This window comes from Aquarana catesbeiana, linkage group LG05, assembly GCF_042186555.1.
Source record: "Aquarana catesbeiana isolate 2022-GZ linkage group LG05, ASM4218655v1, whole genome shotgun sequence".
NCBI classification, from domain to species: domain Eukaryota; kingdom Metazoa; phylum Chordata; class Amphibia; order Anura; family Ranidae; genus Aquarana; species Aquarana catesbeiana.
Genome location: NC_133328.1, coordinates 474,063,471 through 474,081,648, shown reverse-complemented (window position 1 = coordinate 474,081,648; position 18,178 = coordinate 474,063,471). Strand labels below are relative to the sequence as shown.

General features: G+C 42.2%; 1 protein-coding gene across 1 annotated transcript in view; it reads left to right on the top strand.

Moving 5' to 3' along the window:
* LOC141145104 (N-acetyltransferase ESCO1-like) overlaps nt 1-14,775 on the top strand; it is a gene marked incomplete in the record, with an annotated part of 15,375 nt that extends 600 nt beyond the window's left edge. The window contains 2 exon segments of the mRNA XM_073631450.1: nt 1,602-1,789; nt 11,691-14,775. Coding sequence (XP_073487551.1) covers nt 1,602-1,789; nt 11,691-11,841 — 339 coding nt within the window.
* Nucleotides 14,776-18,178: the final 3,403 nt, after the last annotated feature.

The window sequence follows — 18,178 nt, the reverse complement described above, 5'->3', positions numbered from 1 at the left end:
GGACTGTGCCCAGTTGGCGTAAAAAATCTTGGTATTAGGGGAAGAAAAGAGTTGGTGTCAGTGGGGCAGGAATAGTGCCCCCCCCCATTTTTTGTTAGTGGAGGAATTTATGCCCCATTGTTGGTGTCAGTGGAAGAATTAGGAGTAAGTAAGAAAGCCACATGCCAGACCATCTTCTCTTAGGGGCTTGTTCACATGAGCAGTAAAGGGGGATGGTAAAAATAGGCCCAGCTGGGCTGTGGGTTTTTTTTTCTGCACACCCCCCCCCCCCCCCCCCCCCCCCCACCTCCCCACTTTAAAGTAATTACTAAAATCTCGTGTTTTTTTCTGTAGCTTAAATATAACACAAACATGTTATACCTTAACCTGCCCTGGGTAATGGTTTTGCATAGAGCAGCCCTGATCCTCAGGTCCCCTCACCAGCTCTCCTGGCCCCCTCCCCTCCTGACAAGTTCCCCCCACAGCAAGCAACTTGCTATGGGGGCACCCGAGCTGAGCCACGGCTCCCTGTGTCCGACATTTAGACACGGAGCCCCGCGCTAGTCTCTCCTCTCCCTCTCTCTCTCTCTCTCTCTCTCTCTCTCTCTCTCTCTCCTCTTCTCTCTCTCTCTCTCTCTCTCTCCTCTCTCCTCTCTCTCTCTCTCTCTCTCTCTCTCTCTCTCTCTCTCTCTCTCTCTCTCTCTCTCGTCTCTCTCTCCTCCTCCCCCCCCCCCCCCTCCATTGGCTCACTGACTTTGACAGGAGCCAATGGCGCTCTACTGGTGTCTCAGCCAATGAGGAGGAGAGTCTTGGGCAGCCGAGGCCTCTCCTGCAAAATCGCTAGATTAGAGAGGGGGGCTGCTGCACACAGAAGGTTTTTTTTGCATAGAATGCAAGAAAGGGTCAAGGACCTTTTTTCAACTCAAAACGGTGCATTTTTTGCTTTAATAGCATTCTGAAGATACTGTAGAAAAGCATGTAGTGCCTTTTTGATACATTTTTTGCGATTTTTGAACTGTCCCAAAAAAAAAAAAAGCATAAAAAAGACTGAAAAAAAATACATATGCAAAAAGCACTGCAGAAACAGATCAAAAGCAAACTGCATAGGTGTTTAACCAGGCCTTAACCAAATTCCACTGACACTTGAACACTGTTCATGATGGTTGCTGGTTAAAGTTGAGCTGCAACTACTTACTTCAGCTCCTGCACAGTTGTACAGGCACCTCTTCTGTACTGAAAGTTACTTTGATTTCACTGCACACTTTGAGCTTCTCAGGTGGGATAGAGCCCTTATTTCCTGCCTGGACATCCAGCATTATCAAGCACTTTCCTCCCCAGCATTACTGTCTCTGGCCTACCCCTTTTATAGAGAAAAGCTGGTTATTGGAGCACAATGGAGAAAAAGCTCATCTAGAAGCAATGTAGGTTGTAGCCACATCATTTGAAATCAGACCTTCGGGCTATTTCTGCTAATCCTCATTTTGCCAATGACCATCTTAAAACCAAGTCCGTGGTGGTTCATTGAGTATATACTAGTCTGAATTTAATATGTCCAAAAATCATATACATGTATTTATTTGCCCTCTGTTGTGTTTTTTTTGTTTTGTTTTGTTTTTTTATAGGGTTACAGAGTAATTGAGGATTTTAATCCAGGTCCATCCTCTGACACAGAGAAGTTATTTTCTGAGAGAGGGAAAGCTTGGTGCTGTGCTACTACTCCCGAGCCGGCTATCTGTGGAGTAAGCCGCATCTGGGTATTCTCAATGATGAGGAGGCAGAAGATTGCTTCCAGGATGCTGGAGTGTCTAAGGTAATTATAACCAGGCTGTATAGGATTATTGGTAATTGACAGTTGCTAAGCTGTTTGCAGACAGTCCGGCTATTAAGGAACCAAAGGCTATATGAGATTTTATCTGTAATCCCCTTTTCCCGCTGCTGATGAAGGGGAGAGGAGGCCCACAAACATGACCTTCATTGCTTTAGTAAGGTTCATCAGAAGCCGCTCTTTGCACAGGAATAATCTGGAGATAGTACAGAAATACATAGTGACAACATGGTGGTGCTAGAGGACCGTGAGAGGAAAGGTATGCTAGTGCACTATTTAGAATTAGTGGAGCTATTTGGATGGAGTACCAATGAATAGTTTTTATTTCTCAATTAAGCTACAAAGTCTCCATCTTGTTAATTGAGCAAGTTTTTGGTCATCCATAATCATTTCTCCTATATAACTGATGCTGTTTGATTTAACCACTTCAGCCCTGGAAGGATTTACCCCCTTCCTGACCAGAACACTTTTTACAATTTGGCACTGCGTCGCTTTAACTGCTAATTACGCGGTCATGCAATGCTGTACCCAAACAAAATTTGCGTCCTTTTCTTCCCACAAAGAGAGCTTTCTTTTGATGGTATTTGATCACCTCTGCGGTTTTTATTTTTTGCGCTATAAAAGGAAAAAGACCGAAAATTTTGAAAAAAAATGATATTTTCTACTTTTTGTTATAAAAAAAAATCCAATAAACTCAATTTTAGTCATACATTTAGGCCAAAATGTATTCAGCCACATGTCTTTGGTAAAAAAAAATTTCAATAAGCGTATATTTATTGGTTTGCGCAAAAGTTATAGCGTCTACAAACTCGGGTACATTTTCTGCAATTTACACAGCTTTTAGTTTGACTGCCTATGTCATTTCTTGAGGTGCTAAAATGGCAGAGCAGTGCAACCCCCCCCCCCCCAAATTACCCCATTTTGGAAAGTAGACACCCCAAGGAAATTGCTAAGAGGCATGTTGAGCCCATTGAATATTATTTTTTTTTTTGTCTCAAGTGATTGAATAATGACAAAAAAATTTACAAAAAGTTGTCACTAAATTATAAATTGCTCACACAGGCCATGGGCATATGTGGAATTGCACCCCAAAATACATTCAGCTGCTTCTCCTGAGTACGGGGATACCACATGTGTGGGGCCCCGAAAACCAAGCACTGCCTTCAGGATTTCTAAGGGCGTAAATTTTTGATTTCACTCTTCACTACCTATCACAGTTTTGAAGGCCATAAAATGCCAAGATGGCACAAAACCCCCCCAAATGACCCCATTTTGGAAAGTAGACACCCCAAGCTATTTGCTGAGAGGCATGTTGAGTCCATGGAATATTTTATATTTTGACACAAGTTGCGGGAAAGTGACAATTTTTTTTTTGCACAAAGTTGTCACTAAATGATATATTGCTCACACAGGCCATGGGCATATGTGAAATTGCACCCCAAAATACATTTAGCTGCTTCTCCTGAGTATGGGGATACCACATGTGTGGGACTTTTTGGGAGCCTAGCCGCGTACGGGACCCCGAAAACCAAGCACCGCCTTCAGGCTTTCTAAGGGCGTACATTTTTGATTTCACTCTTCACTCCCTATCGCAGTTTCGGAGGCCATGGAATGCCCAGGTGGCACAAACCCCCCCCCCCCCCCAAATTACCCTATTTTGGAAAGTAGACACCCCAAGCTGTTTGCTGAGAGGCATGGTGAGTATTTTGCAGCTCTCATTTGTTTTTGAAAATGAAGAAAGACAAGAAAAAAATTTTTTTTTTTTTTTTTCAATTTTAAAAACTTTGTGACAAAAAGTGAGGTCTGCAAAATACTCACTATACCCCTCAGCAAATAGCTTGGGGTGTCTACTTTCCAAAATAGGGTCATTTGGGGGGGGTTGTGCCACCTGGTCATTCCATGGCCTCCGAAACTGTGATAGGCAGTGAAGATGGAAATCAAAAATTTACGCCCTTAGAAAGCCTGAAGGCGGTGCTTGGTTTTCGGGGTCCCGTACGCGGCTAGGCTCCCAAAAAGTCTCACACATGTGGTATCCCCGTACTCAGGAGAAGCAGCAGAATGTATTTTGGGGTGTAATTTCACATATTCCCATGGCATGTTTGAGTAATATATCATTTAGTGACAACTTTGTGCAAAAAAAAAAAAAAATTTTCTTTTTCCCGCAACTTGTGTCACAATATAAAATATTCCATGGACTCGACATGCCTCTCAGCAAATAGCTTGGGGTGTCTACTTTCCAAAATGGGGTCATTGGGGGGGGGGGGGTTGAACTGTCCTGGCATTTTATGCACAACATTTAGAAGCTTATGGTGTGGATAAGTGTGGCGCTAAAAGAAAAATATATATGTACGTTATTGAGCAAAGCCAGACCGAATATCATCTGAAAGACAATATGCACAATAAAGTATCTTAATGAAACTTGATCATATGTGAACTGTTAGCTGACACTAACAGAAATAAGTACTGTGAAATTAAAAGCAAAATATACCCTATAGTGATTGGGTAAAACATGTATAAACTGTTAGCTGACACTAGCAGGAATAAGTGAAAAAAAAAAAGTGAAAAGGATATAAATAAATCCTATAGCAACTACAAATCCCAGAAATGGGAAGGGGTGGTGAAATGAATAAAAGAAACATAAAGCAAAAATTGATATCAAATTCCTAAGACATCACAAAACTGTGCTACCCACAACTGTGTTATCAAACATATGGTGGGAAAGTGGGACTAAAATAATAAGAATGTGGACTGGAAACACATAGACTAATGATAAGAAATCAAACATGAACTCATAAATTGCTGATGTAACTAAAAGTCCAAACACAATGGATGCACATCTGAAAATAAGGCTGAAGAAATCAACGACAACCGGAAATGGTAGTAGGAGTCCCTTAAATCCGGGAATGGCATCCACAGGATGGGGTATCCAGCTTATATGTAAAAGGGATAGGCAAAAGTACTCTTACCAGCAGTGATGGACTCCCAGCCAGCGGCTTGGGAGTCAGACAGGCTTACAATGGAGCAGGAGAAGCAGCTCTTTGTCCACAGCAGCTGAAGATGATAGAACTGTGGCACCCACCAACCGAACCTCTCTGGTCTCACTGACTCTCGGCTTCAACGGTGCAGGTGAAGGGCTGCTCACCAAAGATCGAGCTCCATGGAATGGGTATAGGTCCTCAAGGGAAAAGGGATCAAAAAGAGAGGCTCCCCATGGTGTAAATCAGCTTTTTGAAAAGCTTTATTTAAAACGGAGTAGTAAAAACACACTCTGGCTCATGAATAGAAGCCAGGTATAAAAAGGTATAAAAAGCGCTTAAATCAAATGGTGGCAAGACAGGCATAACAAACCCAACGCATTTCATCCGATAGGACATCAACAGGGGTATATGACTGTCTGCCACTCATGCCTGTATATATAAATAAACTTATAATTGACAAATAATAGCAGCTGTTCACGCCGTGAGTGCCGCCACTTCCAGGTCGCCGGAAAATGGCGTCAGTATTCAGTCAGCCAATCGAAATGGCTCTGAAATAGGCCCATAACCAAACCTCAATATGAGTAACCCAATCAGAATGTACTATAGACGCCGTCACCTCACACATAACGGCGTCAGGATAAGGTGACAACACTCCTCCAACCCCACAACGGGCCCAGGGGTCAACGCGCCCAATAGGATGCGTCACTCCCCACGACCAATCACGGACGAAAGAGGGGCTAGTGTGCGACATCCAATCAGGGATCGCGTTGAGGGCGCGATTATCATTTCTTTTGATTTTTCCCTGTTTAGCAATGTTCGCGCCGTGTCAGCCGCTCTGCAAACACCGTTATGGTGTCTATCCCTTTATTATGCTGGCTGGACCGCATTTGCGTTCCAAGCCTTTGTTTGTTTTCGTTTCCACGTGTCCCGTTTTAGTGAGGCGTGGTCTGCATTTGCGCCCCACAGCCTTTATTGTCCTTGTCACTTCCGGCCGTCTGCCGGAGTGACGTCACACGCCCTCAGCGCGATCCCTGATTGGATGTCGCACACTAGCCCCTCTTTCGTCCGTGATTGGTCGTGGGGAGTGACGCATCCTATTGGGCGCGTTGACCCCTGGGCCCGTTGTGGGGTTGGAGGAGTGTTGTCACCTTATCCTGACGCCGTTATGTGTGAGGTGACGCCGTCTATAGTACATCCTGATTGGGTTACTCATATTGAGGCTTGGTTATGGGCCTATTTCAGAGCCATTTCGATTGGCTGACTGAGAATACTGACGCCATTTTCCGGCGACCCGGAAGTGGCGGCACTCACGGCGTGAACAGCTGCTATTATTTGTCAATTATAAGTTTATGTATATATACAGGCATGAGTGGCAGACAGTCATATACCCCTGTTGATGTCCTATCGGACGAAACGCGTTGGGTTTGTTATGCCTGTCTTGCCACCATTTGATTTAAGCGCTTTTTATACCTTTTTATACCTGGCTTCTATTCATGAGCCAGAGTGTGTTTTTTCTACTCCGTTTTAAATAAAGCTTTTCAAAAAGCTGATTTACACCATGGGGAGCCTCTCTTTTTGATCCCTTTTCCCTTGAGGACCTATACCCATTCCATGGAGCTCGATCTTTGGTGAGCAGCCCTTCACCTGCACCGTTGAAGCCGAGAGTCAGTGAGACCAGAGAGGTTCGGTTGGTGGGTGCCACAGTTCTCCTATCATCTTCAGCTGCTGTGGACAAAGAGCTGCTTCTCCTGCTCCATTGTAAGCCTGTCTGACTCCCAAGCCGCTGGCTGGGAGTCCATCACTGCTGGTAAGAGTACTTTTGCCTATCCCTTTTACATATAAGCTGGATACCCCATCCTGTGGATGCCATTCCCGGATTTAAGGGACTCCTACTACCATTTCCGGTTGTCGTTGATTTTTTCAGCCTTATTTTCAGATGTGCATCCATTGTGTTTGGACTTTTAGTTACATCAGCAATTTATGAGTTCATGTTTGATTTCTTATCATTAGTCTATGTGTTTCCAGTCCACATTCTTATTATTTTAGTCCCACTTTCCCACCATATGTTTGATAACACAGTTGTGGGTAGCACAGTTTTGTGATGTCTTAGGAATTTGATATCAATTTTTGCTTTATGTTTCTTTTATTCATTTCACCACCCCTTCCCATTTCTGGGATTTGTAGTTGCTATAGGATTTATTTATATCCTTTTCACTTTTTTATTCACTTATTCCTGCTAGTGTCAGCTAACAGTTTATACATGTTTTACCCAATCACTATAGGGTATATTTTGCTTTTAATTTCACAGTACTTATTTCTGTTAGTGTCAGCTAACAGTTCACATATGATTAAGATACTTTATTGTGCATATTGTCTTTCAGATGATATTCGGTCTGGCTTTGCTCAATAACGTACATATATATTTTTCTTTTAGCGCCACACTTATCCACACCATATCTTTACCACAATTTGTCTGATTGTTGTGTTGGCCGCTCTTCCTTTTGGTTGGCGCACTATTACCTTTGATTTTTTATTTAGAAGCTTATGTCACACATCACCCACTCTTCTAACCACTTGAAGACAAAGCCCTTTCTGACACTTTTTGTTTACAGGAAAAATTTTTTTTTTTTTTTGCAAAAAAATTACTTTGAACCCCCAAACATTATATATTTTTTTAAAGCAAATGCCCTACAGATTAAAATGGTGGATGTTTCATGGTTTTTTTTCACACAGTATTTGCGCAGCGATTTTTCAAACGTATTTTTTTGGGAAAAAACACTTTTATAAATTTTAATGCACTAAAACACACTATATTGCCCAAATGTTTGATGAAATAAAAAAGATGATCTTAGGCCGAGTACATGGATACCAAACATGACATGCTTTAAAATTGAGCACAAATTACAAACTAAATACATTTTTAAAAGCCTTTACAGGTTACCAGTTTAGATTTACAGAGGAGGTCTACTGCTAAAATTACTGCCCTCGATCTGACCTTTGCGGTGATACCTCGCATGCATGGTGCAATTGCTGTTTACATTTGACGCCAGACCGACACTTGTGTTCGCCTTTGCGCGAGAGCAGGGGGGGACAGGGGTGCACTTATTTTTTTGCTTTTTTATCTTATTTTTAAATCATATCCCCTATGATAGCAATAGGTAGTGACAGGTACTCTTTTTTTTGAAAAAATTGGGGTCTATTAGACCCTAGATCTCTCCTCTGCCCTCCAAAGCATCTAACCACACCAAGATCGGTGTGATAAAATGCTTTCCCAATTTCCCAATGGCGCTGTTTACATCTGGCGAAATCTAAGTCATGAAATGCTCGTAGCTTCCGGTTTCTTAGGCCATAGAGATGTTTGGAGCCACTCTGGTCTCTGATCAGCTCTATGGTCAGCTGGCTGAATCACCGGCTGCATTCTCAGGTTCCCTGTTGAGACAGGAGAGCCAGAGAAAAACATGGAAGACAGTGGGGGGGTAGGGGGCCTCCCACTGCTTGTAAAAGCAGTCTAGAGGCTAATTAGCCGATAGGATTGCTTTTACATGAAAGCTGACCGCTGGCTGAAAAGAATGATACCAAGATGATACCTAAACCTGCAGGCATCATTCTGGTATAACGACTCAAAGTCGTGAATGGCGTACCTGAAGACAAAAAAAAAGGTTAACAATAAAACACAGTAAACAGTAAAGTATAAAAAATTGCATACCTGAAAAGCAAACATGATAAAACATAATAACAATAAAACATTGCAGAATAGAATACAGTAAAAAAGAGCAGAACAATAGAGAGGGAGAGAACAATAAAACAACAACAATTTTTTTTTATTTTATATATTTTTTTTGTTTGTTTTTTGTTTTTTTTTGTTTTTGTTTTTTACACTTTTTTTTTTTTTTGTAACTGTAACTTTTATAACTGTAACCGTTTCCAGGTTCAGGTCTCTCAGAATGCGATGGCATCTTGGGAGACCCTGTGTTAGTGTGCCTAGTCTGTGCAATGCTGTACGCTAATACTCAACTAGTGTATGGTAGCGTTCAAAACATTCACCAATGCAAAGACCAGGATTGTCAGGACAGGAGGGACAATAATAGCGGGTGTCACGCCTTTATCCGCGCTTGCAGACACGACATCTTTTTTTGGGGGGGTTCGTTGGGTAGGGGTACTCGGGAGGACATAAAATGCCTCTCATGCAGCCGACTGCATTTGGTTGGGGATGTGAATGGGGGAAGTACCGGCGCTGCAGAAGTGGTGGGTTCCCAATTATTAGGATTGGCGAATGCAGCAGGAAGGGCATTATGGGCACGACGGGCCTGTGTTTGTCTTCTTGGTGGCAGCGGGACACTACTTGTGCTTACCACCTCACCAGCTTGAACTGCAGTTATGGGACTCGCCACGTCACCAAGTGTTACTGCAGTGCTGGTTTGACTATGACCGGGTGTACTAGGCCGCTGGTGCTTGCCAGTTCACCAAAATGCTACCAAAAAAACTGTTCGCAGAGTCAGGCCTGATCCCTGTGATCGCTAACGCTGCAGTTATGCGTTTAGTGTTTTGTAAGTGACAGTGATCGATCGATACTGCACTTGGGTGGGCTGGGCCGGGCGGAGGGGCAAAACGCAGTTGCTAGCAGGTATCTGGGCTGATCCCGCTAACACTGCGTTTTTGGGAACCCTAAACTGCTGGGGACGCTAGTATAGATCTGATCAGATATTGATCCGTTCAGATACTATACCACTAAGGGAGGTGTATGTTGCGTGCGTGGGTGTTAGCGCTACTGGCACTAACCTGACGCTGCCTGGGGATGGTGCTTGCCAGTTCACCAAAACGCTACCAAAAAAAACTGTTAGCGATCGCAGGGATCAGGCCTGACTCTGCGAACGGTGCAGTTGTGTGTTTTAGTGTTTTGTAAGTGACAGTGAACGATCGATACTGCACTTGGGTGGGCTGGGCTGGGCCGGGCGGAGGGGCAAAACGCAGGTGCTAGCAGGTATCTGGGCTGATCCCGCTAACACTGCGTTTTTGGGAACCCTAAACTGCTGGGGACGCTAGTATAGATCTGATCGGATCAAAAATTGATCCGTTCAGATACTATACCACTAAGGGAGGTGTATGGTGCGTGCGTGGGTGTTAGCGGTACTGGCGCTAACCTGACGCTGCCTGGGGCGACGCAGACCCTATCTGACCCTAAAACCTAAGTTATATCACCGCCGGGCGATCAGGGGACTAAACCTTTATTAGGTAATAAACGGCGGGTGCCCTGACACTATAAAAAATAAACTAACTAACCAGCGTCACCCGTAACAGTTATACGGTGATCACTGGTGAAAGGGTTAACTAGGGGGCAATCAAGGGGTTAAAACCTTTTATTAGGTAGTATATGGGGGTCCTTGACGCTATAAAACGCTGACGGCGAACCTATATATTTACCCCCCTAACTAGCGTCACAGTGACACTAATACAGCGATCAGAAAAACGATCGCTTAGTGACACTGGCGACGGGGGGGTGATCAAGGGGTTAAAACTTTATTAGGGGGGTTAGGGGGGTACCCTAGACCTAAAGGGGGCTAAACCTAACTGCCCTACCACACTAACTGTCACAAACTGACACCAATGCAGTAATAAAAAAAAAAAAACTGCTTGGTGATCAACTCTGAATCTGTGATTCGTCCAGTGCTCAACGTTCAGAAGTCCACATTCCACAAAGTCTATCATCAGACATGGAGGGTATACTTTGGTGCAAGTCTAAAGGATTTTCCCACAGGAATTTCTCTGCGCAATGAATCCTTTCTTTCCTGCGTTTGGGTCTGGACCATTAGGCTTTTAGCACCATCGAGAAGCAAGTCTCTCCCCTTCCCATTTTGCTTCAGAGACCAGTGACTTCCCACTCTGCAAATAAAACCTTTTGTGCACATGTTCTAATGTGAATTAATTCCCTTACCTTTCCCAATCCAATCCCCTTTCTTATCTTACACAATGCAGTTTTCCTATTACCTCGGCATTACCCTTACCGCCTCCTGGCCCTTAAAGTGGTTCTAAATGCTGTGAAGGCTGGTATTCCGATCATGTTATGGCTATGATTGGCTGTCACAGCGCTCACATGATTGGAAAGCTCCCGACCGCAAGTATGCATCAGGAGCTTTCTGGTAACTGTGCTGGGAGCGCGCGCTCAGCACTTAAAGATGTGTGCAGAGGGCCACAAAAATGTAGCCTCTCAGTGTTAAAGCCCACGGGAAGAGGTTAAATAGTTCATTTGGATCAAGCTGGTCTGAATGAACTATTTCCTTAACTAACTGATGCCTCCACCAGGAGCACTGTATAAACTGTGTATGTATCAGCTGTGTTACAGCAGCAGGATGGGGACTTCCTGTCTCATTCCCGAAATAAAATTGAGTCCGCCTGAGTGCTGCTCAGCCTCTTGCAGTAAGCTTTGTATTTTATGAATGAATACAAGGATGACTTCTGACTGGCTGAGGCAAAGAGCTGGGCAGAAACCTGATCATTCATAAAATACAAAGGCTTTCTGTGAATGGCTAGCCACTGCCTCAGCAAAGCGAATGAGATCAGGCATGGAGGGAGGGGAGAGAAGAGCTGCAGATGTGCACAGCGCTGAATTGAATGAGGGCTCGCTAAGTAAAAGGGGAGATGAGGTGGAATACTGATGCCTAAACATTTTATTACCTTAATGCAAGGAATGCTGTAAGGTAAAAAAGATTTAGGCTTTAAAACAACTTTAAAAGTTGGCTATAGATTGTACCAAGAAGAATGCCAACCTCCCACAGCCACTCCATGCTATGTAACTATAATGAACTAAAAATGTAACTATAATGAGCTAAAATGTAACTATAATGATCTTAAAAAAAAATGTATGCTTCTATTATGCTCATCCATTTATGATTCTAATTTTCTCCTAACAGAAACCATTTTATATATGGCTCTCATCTGAATAAGGATGAAATTGCATTCTCAGACCCAACTCCAGATGGCAAGCTGTTTGCAACGAACTATTGTGGTACCAGTCAGTTTCTAGTATATAATTTTATCAGCGGATCTCATCCATCAAGTTGAAGATTGGACTTCATAACGTCTTAGTTTACAGACAAAGCCTGTATGTTTTCAGATGCCCCTACCAATGAACTCAGGATGTGAACACCCCAAGGGTTGTTCACATGTTATTTTTAACTGGAATAAAAGGATTCACTAAAGCTTGATTTTTAAAGCAAGTATTTTGATATTTTTCTTCCAAGAAATCATGGTTCAAGTATTTTCTATACTGTACTTTAGTCATGTTTACATGCAACAAATGAGTTTGTTCATAGTGGACTAAACTTCTTGTAAAGATCGAAGACTCTGATGAGTGTAAACTGAAGTCCTCATGTGGGTATATACAGAAGCGTATGATGAGTCTGCAGACAGCATTGTCTGTGACTTGTGTGTTCTCTTGTTCTGTTTTAGACCAGTGACAGTTCTGTAAATTTAAAGAAAAAAAAGTCTTGTTTTTTGCAGATAAGTTCACTCCTAAATAACCAGTAGGACAAATATTGAAGTATCAAATGCATATTACTTTGAAGGAATTTTAATATTTTAAATGGACCTCCACTTAAGGCTGAAAATTCAATGTTTTTATGGGTATTAATAGGGTTGCACCGATACTGTGGTGGTTGTTTTTTTCTTTGTTTTTTTTGTTTTGTTTTTTTGACGCGTACCCATACTTGTGCTCAAGTACTCACCAATACCGAGTACTGACACCTTTTGTGGTGCGATTTGAACCCATACAAAATGAGGCTCAAATTGCACTTCAAAGATTTAAATGCGATTTGAACAGGAATGCGATTCCTGTTTGAATCACATGTGGTTTCCTGCACTGCTCTTGTGTGAACCCAGGCTGAAGACACTATGACAAGCCTGGGTTCACACAGTAGCGGTTCAGGAAGCCGCATTGGATTCAGACAGAAATCACACTGCATTTCTTTTAAAAATCACATGCCAATCTTTGCAGTGTGATTTGAGCCTATACAAAATTAACACACTGCAATGGTATTGCTTTCAGGTATCGGAGCATTTACACGTCTACTCGGGTATCGGTGCAACCCTAGTTATTAACACACTATGTACCACTAGCTGTAAAACTCCCTTGCTGTTCTTTTGCTGTTTCCAATATCAGGGCTATCTGATTGAACTACAGTTTTCATCAGTTTTGATTTATTTTTATTTTTTTTCCAAGTTAAATTGAAGAAAAAAAATCAGACAGTTTGTTTTATTTTCAAACAAAAAAAAAAAATCCAAAAAAATTGTGAAATTGAAGTAGTTGTAAATGCTCCATTAAAAACAAAATAAATAAACAGGTATTATACTTGGTTGCTCTGTGCCATGGAATTGCACAGAGCGGCTCCATACCTCTTCTCAAATCTCCTGGCTCCTCCCCTCCGCCGAGTGCCCCCATAGAAAGCTGCTTTTTATGGGGGCACTCATGCATGCTCCCTCCCAAGCCTCGTAATATGCATCTATAGACACAGACAGTGGGACTCTGCCCTGTCCCCTTATCACTGGCTTTGATTGACAGCAGCAGAGGCCAATGGCTCCGTCTGTCTCGGCACAGTGTGAGAGATCAGAAGGTGAGGGGAGAGAAGAGCTGCAGACGGGCACAGTGCTGGATTGAATGACAGCTCAGGTAATTAAAAGGGGGCGTGAGGGGGTATACTGATGCCTAAACACGCATTAAGGTAAAAAATGTTTAGGCTTTAGAACCACTTGAACAATTTAAATGAAATATTCTTCATTTCGGTCACAGGTGCAATTTTATTTGGCAGCTTCAAAAGAAAAGTCATTGGCCAGCTTTATGGTATTATATGGTAAACAGTATTGTACATATAAATATTTAAACCTAGAGACACTTCCAAGGTTGCCATGGTGGTATATAAATGACTGACACGAAATATTGCTTTACCTGAAAGGAAAAGTAGCAGGGCATTGCATAGATGAGGGAAAAAAATGATAATGTATCAAATGCATTCACCATTTCTTAGTTTTTTCTGGAAAATCATCAGTCCTGTTTCGTCTGTTAACTATTCCATTGCACTGTATTTTTAAAACTGCTGTTACTTTGCTATTGTTTTATGAAAGAACATTGATACGAGGGACCATGCATATGGGAGAGTGCATTACTGTCTGCATCTAACAAGCAGCTTATGCCCTTCATTTTTCTAAGCTTGAAAATGAAAGGATGAGCTGCACTTTTGTGATTTTTTTTTTTTTTTTTTTTTTTTTTTTTTTTTTTTTTTTTTTTTTTCCTCCTTTGAGTTTCTATATGTACTGTTATTCCCCAGGAAAACTAGTGTTGTGTCTCATAAATGTGCGATTAACGCACTACTACAACAGAATGGGCCTTATTTATCTAAGGAAGAACTATGTTGCCCATAGCAACCAAAACCTCTCTACCTACCGCTGAGAGTATGAAAAGGAAAAAACTGGTTACTGTGAAGCAGAATATTCCGTAAATCCATACAGACATGTCATACTGGCATGGGCCTTGAATATGAGGCATCATAGTTACCTCTTATGGTTAGACTAATTCAAATATTCAAACGGAATCTGGCATGAAGCAAAGTACTTTACCAGAATTCTCTGGCGGAATTAGTTGTGCTAGAGCAGTGATCCTGTTTGGCTGAATGTCACTTACCCGGAGCTCATAGATGGAAAGAGCCATTCACTGACTTCAACCACAACTAGGGATTCCAGCATAGGTACATTTCTTCATGCTATATTGCCCGTAAATTACCGTTTACAGTGAAGATATATGCTTTTGTTGTGCAATGTATGTATACCTATGAGGATTTCAGAGTGACACTTGTCTGCTTCACAGTCACTCTTTTTTTTAAGGGTTTTTATACTGTATGTTGATAAACTGCTGTGGCCTTTCTGTAAATGTGTAGAATGGTGTTTTTTTTTTTTCCCTGACAGTTTGGCTTGACTAACTGTAATTAAACCAATTATTTCAACCTTTATATTTGGTGTCTCTTGTACTTTTTTATAAAATAATACAAGCGCGCATCCACAAGTGATTATTACAAATATTAAAAATAAAATTAAAATTAAAATGAATACTTAAGTGAAAAATAAATGTGAAAAAAATGTGACAAAAAATATATCACAAACATATTATACCAGACAAGATATGTCAACACCCATCTCATCATAATCTGTGTGGTAAAAGCATATATAAAAGTGTAACCTGATATTAATATGACTCTAGCGTAATGAACTGAATAGGAAAAAATGAGGAGTGTGAAAATGAAACAAATTGTGATACACTTTATCTCACTATTTTAGAGTTACATTGTATCTATTAATATCAACAACTAATTTATCTCATAAACAATAGTCCCAATGTGTAGTAGAGAAACAATAGCCATAAATCTTCAACACTTGTAAAGAAATCGATGTTCTTCCTGCTTGAACATGTGTAAAAAAGGGGCCGCTTACCAGATATGCTGGATCTCAGATTATAGAGATCGTATATGCCTGATGCATTAGCCTGCCGGCAGCACTGGTTCCCACTCACACTTCGATCCAAGGAGAAAGATATCCTCATCTGATTTCCAACCAGAGGGTTAATGCTCTCTATCTTAGCAAGTTGGATCCACAGGTGAAGGAAATATATTGCCTTCAATTACGGTTTTTCCTTCCACAGACCGTCTTGGAGTTAACCCCTCAGTAAAATATAAAAAGGGGGGGAGACTTCATAGTGCAGATGTATTTCCAAAAGTTTTTACTAAAGTCACTTATGAATTCACAGCAATTAATCACAGCAAATTGTCACATCACGCTGAACAAACTGCAAACTTGAAATCCAAACCACACGGCAAATGCATAGGAAAAGAGAGCGGATAAAAAAAACTAGCATACGGCTAGCATCCAGCAGCATAGGATTGAACCAACTAACTGCACAGGAAAAAAAGAGAACGTGATGGCGTCACAGCCACTTGCTCCAACCGACGCGTTTCCCCTCAACAGGCTTCGACTGGGAACGGAGACGTACTTTTTTTCTTGTTCTCTCAAGAGCCATCTAAAATGTAATGTAACTAAAGCAGGCCATATACGGGTTGAATTTCGATAGATAAGATTTTCAAAAGAAAATTCTAAGAATTTTCTTTTGTATTTCGCACCATTAGTGGGCTGCAGCTGTTATGGAAATGATTAAGAGTTCCAATCGAGCCCAAGGTTATCTGCTGCTGTCTCTAATTTGAAAAGTGTGGATATGCATGCATATAAAAGTAAACACTCTGAGACACGCTCAGCACCGTTACTTTTTACACTTCACTTTATTCAAGGCGGTGTTAATGTTTTATACACACAAATACGTCATTGCTATGTTAGTCTAATAGGTACATCTCATTGGTTAAGATAGAAAAAGAAAATGGAGAATGTTCATAACGAGGTTTGGCTGATCTTTGGTTTTATCTTCAGTTCCGCGTTCTTCTGATGTGTGGGATGTAGGGGGTACCCGCCATCTTGAGAAAATATAGGAACAGAGCAAACCTGTATACTTATATAATGAGTAAGGAGAAAAATATGTATGCACATAAGAAAATAGACATTTTCAGATTACTATTATTATTATCTACATCACATTCCTTCACAATCCCCCCTAAAATGACTATTTTCTCTTTTCTGTCCCTAATACTAAAGGTCCCACTTTGGCCTGGCCCTTCTCCTCAGCAACTCTTTTAGGCTGTATATAGAATTGGGCAGCAACTGTTCACTTCCCTCCTCGATACAGCTGGAGAGGTGCAGTCAGGCGCTATCTATCCCTATAACCCTATAGGATTGTGAGATTTTGGACAGGGAGTGACTCTAGAGGAGTGAACGGTTTGTCATCTTCCATCATAAGGAGGTCCTCTTCTTCTTGGTGGAGAAATGTAGGTGTGCTATTGTTTACAGCCTTGCTCATTAACTTTTTATGAAAGGTAGAATACAGCATACAATCAGGGCTAAAAGAACCAGGATTATTAATACTGTTACCCGTATCTGGGCGAGCACCTTCTGCCACCCACTCATCCAGCTAAAATATTGGTCCCATGGGTCTGTGATACCTGAGTTCTTCTTCAACTCCAGTGACAGATCTTCTAATTTCTTTATAGCTAAAGTAACCTTACCATTTGGCCCAGTATTATCAGGAATGTATGTACAACAGGTTCCCGTTTTTTCCTATGATTTTACAAAACACCTCCTTTCCCAGATAGCACCATGTCTAAGGCCATCAGGTCCTGGAATGTCATGTAGGAAGTGGGGGCTAACTGGTCAGCAATTTGCTGGAGGGCATCTTTAGTGCAATTTACAAATCTCTGTTGGTTATAATATGTGTAGTGTCAGGTCACCTAGAGGCTGGGTGACAGATGCACACCGTCGGGATCAGGAGTGTACCGCAAGGTAGTGGACCCTACAGCTGACTGCTGCGGATTGAACCCTGAGAGGTTCGGGAAGCAGGTCTACTGGATCACTGACACAGATCCCACTGGGAGCTAGAGCATAGATTCCCCAGGGCGCGGAGTCTAAGAGCCAGCAGGTGTTCACCAGAGCCTCTAGTGGTGAGGATGGACTGCGCTGCAGTCTGGCTCCAGGTCGCGGCCCCCAGGGTCTCACAGCTCATGCTCACGGTAGACTACAGGAGAAGAGGAAGGAGGCAGCTGGCTGGAACATCAGGGTCACAGGCAAACAGGGATGGTCGGGAACAGGCTAAAGTCGGTAACAGGAATCAGATGTAGGAAACATAGCAAGTACACACAGAGGCTAACACACAGTGGTTGATCAGCACTGCTGGCTTGCAGTGCACAGGTTAATATAGGGTTCCCTGATAGGGCCTGGGGTGGGGCCATGCTTATAGGAGAGGTTACAAAAGCAGTCTGGTGAGGGTCAGCTGGTCTCTAGAGATGAACATATGGAGACAGGTATGCTGATCGACAAACTCTATTGCATAACCATGACATGTAGTTAATCCAATCTACATTCTTGCTGACAGTTGTTATGGGGATCAAAGACTCAAAACCAGCTTTTACCTGATCCCTGGCTTTAAACTCATCAGGGACCCCCCTTGTAACCCTTATGACATGTATGTATACATGAGGGTCAAAGCTTCCGGAGAAAGCTGCTCGCTTCCTCCTCTGACTGTGTGCTGGGTCAGTGCATGTATCAGGGGTATCTTTGGTTAGGATATGGGGGCTTTCTATTTTCATCTTTTTTGTCTAATGCACTCTGTGGTCGCCCGCCCCCACAGAAACCACAACTCTGTCCCCAGTAACTGTCTGTGTGGCATACATATATGTCCTTACCGTCAGGGATATCACTGTACCAATGGCATCACCATGAAGGGTCAAACGGACAAGGTACTATGTCACAGTAATCTAAG